This window comes from Megalops cyprinoides, chromosome 6 (assembly GCF_013368585.1).
Source record: "Megalops cyprinoides isolate fMegCyp1 chromosome 6, fMegCyp1.pri, whole genome shotgun sequence".
NCBI lineage: Eukaryota > Metazoa > Chordata > Actinopteri > Elopiformes > Megalopidae > Megalops > Megalops cyprinoides.
Genome location: NC_050588.1, coordinates 16108149 through 16114225, shown reverse-complemented (window position 1 = coordinate 16114225; position 6077 = coordinate 16108149). Strand labels below are relative to the sequence as shown.

At 45.3% G+C, this 6077-nt stretch overlaps 1 protein-coding gene across 2 annotated transcripts; it reads right to left on the bottom strand.

Annotated features, from left to right (window-relative positions):
• Positions 1-483: 483 nt before the first annotated feature.
• Positions 484-6077, bottom strand: LOC118779047 (potassium voltage-gated channel subfamily A member 2-like). Of its 2 annotated transcripts, none has more exons than XM_036530906.1 (3): positions 5818-6077; positions 4663-5083; positions 484-3237 (listed from the first exon to the last, which is right to left on the bottom strand). In XM_036530906.1, exon 3 carries the CDS (start codon positions 3093-3095, stop codon positions 1608-1610), a length of 1488 nt encoding a protein of 495 aa, XP_036386799.1. In that variant the 5' UTR covers positions 3096-3237; positions 4663-5083; positions 5818-6077; the 3' UTR covers positions 484-1607. The 2 variants fall into 2 exon arrangements, with proteins under 2 accessions (XP_036386799.1, XP_036386800.1); XM_036530907.1 differs by having other exon boundaries at positions 4663-4935.

The following is a 6077-nucleotide window of genomic DNA, read 5'->3' as shown; positions in this document are numbered from 1 at the left end:
AATTATTTTCATACTGAAATGCATGCCACAACAACTGTTTTAGGTCATGCAGCACTACATTATTATATCTATTAGAATAGCTTCCTACCAGTTGAAAAAACAGGTTAAGGGTAAACATAATTTTATACAAGTTCCAATTATTTCCTGCATATGAGAATGAGTCAAATGCACTCAGAAAATGAACTCTGCATTAAATGGGTATAAAAACAAGAGTTTTGATTCATGAGTTCAACTAAGTCGAATGCATGTCGAGCAGCAGAGCCCTGAGAAGTCAGCTGGCTTTTTGCTTCATTAAAACACAATGTCAGGGAAATGTCAATATCCTACTCCTGCTGTCTACAGAGAGGAGGAAGCTGCATAATTACAGCAATGTTTGGATGTTATATAGGAGACAGGAAGACTATTTTGTCAGGGGCAGAAGAAACGACAAACAAAAGGTAGATAATTTTCCCCATCGTTTTTCAGAATCCACCCCCCCCCCCCCCCCCCCCCCCGATTTGTGTGTGACACAAGGCAGAGATAGAGAGGAAGGATCCAACTCAGAATGGCCGCAACATTTGGGAGTCAAGCGGGATTGGGACGGAACATTAGGACAAGGAACAGCCGCACAAAATAAATATGCACAAGAAAGGAATAAAAAATAAACCACTTACAGACATTCGCTCTGTTTTCAAAGCTCTGTAAAACTAGCACAGGCAAAAAAGAGGAGGGAACTTCCCCTCCCCTTCCCTTCCCTCCAACTAAAATTCAGGAGCAAAGCAGTAGGAGTACGATAGGTCATACGACTACGTTTACACTGTATGCTTATCTGCTTACAAAAGAATATACTAGGCCCCAGTGAATCCTTCATTGGTGTCAGTATAGGAGACCCTTACAGAACTGACAAACAGTCTTCTCTCTTAGGGCAGCCGTGGTAATGGGTTACATTTACGTAGTGTATTTCAAGGATCTCTCAGCCCTTTACAGAGGTTGGCTCAGCTTTAATTATGCTGATCAGGAGATGCGCGTTTCCCCTCTGTCTTTCTCCTTGAACATATCGAGCCTTCTGGGTCACTACACCCTAAAGAGAGCAGCAGAGGGCAAAAATGAAGCACGCAAATGGCATTCTTTGGAGGTGCAGGGAACTGTGACGTGTCTTTGAGGGTAGGGGACGAGGACACATGCGGGGGGGTAGCAGGGAGGCACACGGGCAGCGGGGTCTAGCGAGCAGGAGTCAGAATCCCCTCATGCTACAGTACGGTGTCCTTTTTTATTATTTGTTTTCAGTTTTGGCTACTACTGCGAGCAGGACATTGACGATTGACCAGTCACACACGAGACTGTTTCCATGCAGACAGCAAAACAAGAATGCGGAATTGGATCTGGAGGATCTGAAAGGATGGAGAGAATGAGCAGGGGTGGGGGTGGAAGGTCATGGAGAGCAAAGAGTCCATGTTCATCCTCTGTGTGACACAATTATTCCTAGATCCAGCGGCTTGGGCTCCATGTTTTTCCAAAAATGAGAGGGTAACCTCCTTTGCACCATCCCAGAACCCTAGCCCCACAGCCCCCTAAGTCCTTCAAGCCGCACCCTCCACCCCCACCCCTGATGTGATCATCCCAAGTGGTTATACATCCGTGAGCATCTTCGTGATGTTTACATAGTTGGTGTTAGCCAGGGTGCAGTTGGCCGTCTTGAGGTTCTCCTCACGGAAGTCCTCGTTGCTGTTGTTCACCCCTTCCTGGATCTCCATGTAGTCCGACTTGCTGAGGGTGGAGCCGCTCCGGCTCTTCTTCAGGTCTTCAGTAGAGTCTACCTTGGGGACACTGGTGACCTGCAAGTACTGGGCCTGCTCCTCACCCTCTGTCTCGCGGTGGTAGAAGTAGTTGAAGTTAGAGACGATGACAGGCACAGGTAGAGCGATAGTCAGCACGCCAGCAATGGCACAGAGGGACCCAACGATCTTCCCCCCAATGGTGATGGGGACCATGTCACCATAGCCAACTGTAGTCATGGAAACAACAGCCCACCAGAAAGCATCAGGGATACTGAAGAACTGGGACGCTGGTTCATCTGCCTCAGCAAAGTAGACAGCGCTGGAGAAGAGGATGACCCCGATGAAGAGGAAGAAGATGAGCAGTCCAAGCTCCCTCATGCTGGCCTTCAGGGTCTGGCCAAGGATCTGAAGCCCCTTGGAGTGCCGGGAGAGCTTGAAGATTCGGAAGACACGCACCAGTCGGATCACTCTGAGAATAGCTAGAGACATTGCCTGCTGACCCTGCTGGCCATCCTCTGGTTTTTCAGCCAGCTCTGTGCCCAGGGTGATGAAGTAGGGGATGATAGCCACAATGTCAATGATGTTCATGATGTTGACAAAGAATCCCGCTTTGCTGGGGCAGGCGAAGAAACGCACCAGGAACTCAAAGGAGAACCAGATGATGCAGAGTGTCTCCAGGATGAAGAAGGGGTCGGTGAAGTAGGTGGACTGGTAGCTGAAGGTGTTGTTGGAAAGGGGCTGGATGATCCTGTGCATCTCTTCCTCATCGTTGCGGAATACAGGCAGGGTCTCTAGACAGAAGCTTACGATGGAAATGAGAATAACCATCACCGATATGATGGCAATGATCCTGGCTGGCCCTGAGCTCTCAGGATACTCGAAGAGCAGCCACACCTGCCTCTGGAACTCATTGTCTGGGAGAGGCCTCTCCTCTTCCTTGATGAAGCCCTCATCCTCCCGGAATATCTCAATAGCCTCTTCCCCCAGCTCGTAGAAACGAATCTCCTCAGAGAAAATGTCCAGGGTCACGTTGACTGGCCGTCGTAGTCTGCCGCCTGACTGGTAGTAGTAGAGGATAGCATCGAAGCTGGGACGGTTCCTGTCGAAGAAGTACTCGTTCCTCAGCGGGTCAAAGTAGCGCATCCGCTTTTTGGGGTCCCCCAGCAGGGTCTCAGGGAATTGGGAGAGGGTCTTGAGCTGCGTCTCAAACCGCAGGCCAGAGATGTTGATGACCACCCTCTCGCAGCACTCATGGTCAGCCTCGGGGTCATAGGCATCCTGGGGGTGGCCGGGGTGTGCCGCCGCCTCATCGGATGGGTCTCCAGTGGCTACTGTCATTCTGAAGGGGATGGTTGGGGTGGGGCTGGGGTGGGGGCTGGGGCTGCACTGTTTCGTGAAGCCTGCAGCTGTGCAGACTCAGAAAAGGATGACGCCCAACCGCATAGAGAGCCGAAGGCTACAGGATGCTGTCCAGGTCAAGCTGAAGGACATGAAAGCAGAAGGAAAGGCATTAAAATGATACTTTGAGTAGTGTTTTATTTTTCACAGCTGTCTGTTTTATAAAATTGTTTTTCAGTATTTTTTCATTTTAATTTTAATCTTATTAAAATGTAAGACATGCAAATTGTTTGAGCCTCATACCATGCAGATTAGACATAAATGCACATTTAACAAAATCCTCACCGAAGGTATGTTTTGTCAGGCTCAAAAAAGTGCTATTCAGAATAAAGCTTACAACATGGCATTCTCATCACTTAAAACTTTCTCAAAACATGTGCACATCATAGAATACACATTATGTTTGCCACAACTGTACACATTTTAAAGAGTCCATAGCTGAAATTATTCAAGCCTGAGGGGTGAAAATTTTAAACATATTTACACTTGTATTCATGTGAAAGGCTTGTTACTATATTACTATATTATAATTACTGAAATTGAATTACAAAGGCAGATAATGGTAATGACAGATAGTGAACCAAGACATGTGTTTGTTCTAATCTACTGCATCGGCCAATATCCATGCATACACAATATAATTTCATTGCGGTGCAATCATGCACTATTAACCTGTCTTATTACAATACCAGACCAAATATCGCTTCTCATATCTGCTTATCAACACCATTGCAAATATAATAGGGGTTTCACCAATCACTACATATAGTACACATTTGCTTAGAAAACTGCAACTATCAGCACCACTGTCTTCTTGTGAATGACTCAAAATTTCCAAGAACACACACATAATTGCCAATTTTATTTATTATTTTTTGATTAGGTCTGTTGGAATGTTTGCGATCTAAAATGCAACTGCTGTTAAAATATTCAAGAGCATCATATAAAATATTAAACTGCAGACAAATAGATTTTAGTGCCATTATTAAGTGTAACTTCATCTGTCTACCTGCCCTCCTCTCTGTCGTGCTTTCCACTTTATCAACGGTTACAATATTATCATTGTCGTTTTTTTAATTAAACTGTTTAAATACATATGTAATACTGTAAATGGAACGAAATGTAATGCCTGTCTGTAGTATTTAAGAGATAAAAAGTGTTAGTGATTTTCAATTAACATCATTTTTAAAAAAAAAAAATATTATGAGGTGTATGGAGTTGTTAAACAAATGTAGTCACAATTACTACAGTGTGCTATCCGGAAAAACAGCATCAAGTGCATATAAACCTACAACTTTATCTCTCCTTTGGTGGCGTAAGATCCGCTTGAAAAGTTATCAATCACCAATCTAAGATTATGTTGCCGCAGTGGGGAATGAAGCCTTTAAGAACAGTTTTCAGAGCACAAACTCTTTGCAGTGTATAGGTAAACTTATTTTCGGAATAAATGTGAGAAACTTAGTTTAGGCCTACTTCGCTAATTCGTACAGCAGAAGCCAAAACATACCTGCAAACAGCTTGTCGCCTCCTGTATCTGATGCAAAGGGGGAGGGTCGTGTATCCGAAGCAGTCTCCTTGATCTCAGAAAGTCGCCAGTGCCGCTGATGGAATTCCTGGATCTCAGATCCCCCGGTGCTCGGTCTGTCCACCTCCTAAAGTCATTCAGGTGCTGAAGGTAGCAACCGTTAGCTCCCCCGCACCGCCGTGTTAAGGGGGACGAGCGATGCGGGCGAGTCCTCGCTTCCTCTCTGCCGGGTTCTCGGCTTCATCAATAGGTTGTCTTTTGAAGGGTGAAGAGAATTGGGGGTATAGAACAAGGTGGGTGGGGATGCGTTTTAATTTTACCCCTAAACCTTGCTCTAAAATCCAAAGATGCTACGCTCAGCAAAAGTGGACGTCCCCAGTGTCCTTAGGAGATATGACGTTGCCTGCAACACACAGCAGCAGAGGTAGTCCTGATAACTGTACTCAGAAGTAAGATCTGCACAGAAATTAGCATGGGAGGTTGCGGGGAGGCGTTGCTGATTGTATTTCGACTGATTTGTGCTAAGTTTATATCACAGCAAATTGCACACATACATACGTACACACACAAGGTGTTGTAAATAGATATTATTTGTATGTTCATCTCTGCATTCTTTCAGCATGAATTTTGTTAATGGGTGTGAACAGAGGGACCGGTGTCCCCCTCCACCCTTCCTCAGTTTTAACCCACTGTAATATTTAGCCAATTGAAAAAATCCACAAATGCTGCAGTATACCCCAAAGTGGTAATAAATTGGAGGCATTTGGATGTGGTTCTGGGTACCAATGCATCGCGTTAGATGTAGCTTACTCTCAATTACTTTAAATGCATTTCTATGACAATTTGACACATTTCCGCATCCACGTGCATGCACCGCAGGCAAGCTCTCCCAGAAAGATCCATGTCGATTTTTCGTGCATAGATTTATTTTGTTCTTAATGCAAGCTTTGTGAGTGCCGTTAGCTGACATAGGTGAAAGGCAAAAGGAGGTGGCTACAGAGGCATGCTCAAGCCATGGCTTTTTGCGCTGTCAGGCTAAGTGGACCCATAGTCTACTGTAACTCCATGCAAATAACAGGCATTCGAATTAACGTTGCTTTTAGGCATTGAATCGAAATGGCATGCATATAAAATCACCCTCGTCAAGCAGTGCACATGATGCAACTCTTCGGTTTCATCCTTCGCCTCAGTTCTCGGATCCCAATCGTTAGTTAGATGGACGGTGCCGTATTCTTTTGTAATTTTATTTTAGACTTTGACCCTTTATTATTTTGCCGCAAACTGCCTTAGGTCGGCTAGTTAAAGCTTACAGTCAAGTCTGCAGTCGGACATTGTTGTGCATACAAAGCGACTATGGAGCCTGCGAGCGGGCAAGCGAACGCGCTTTCCCCTGCTCT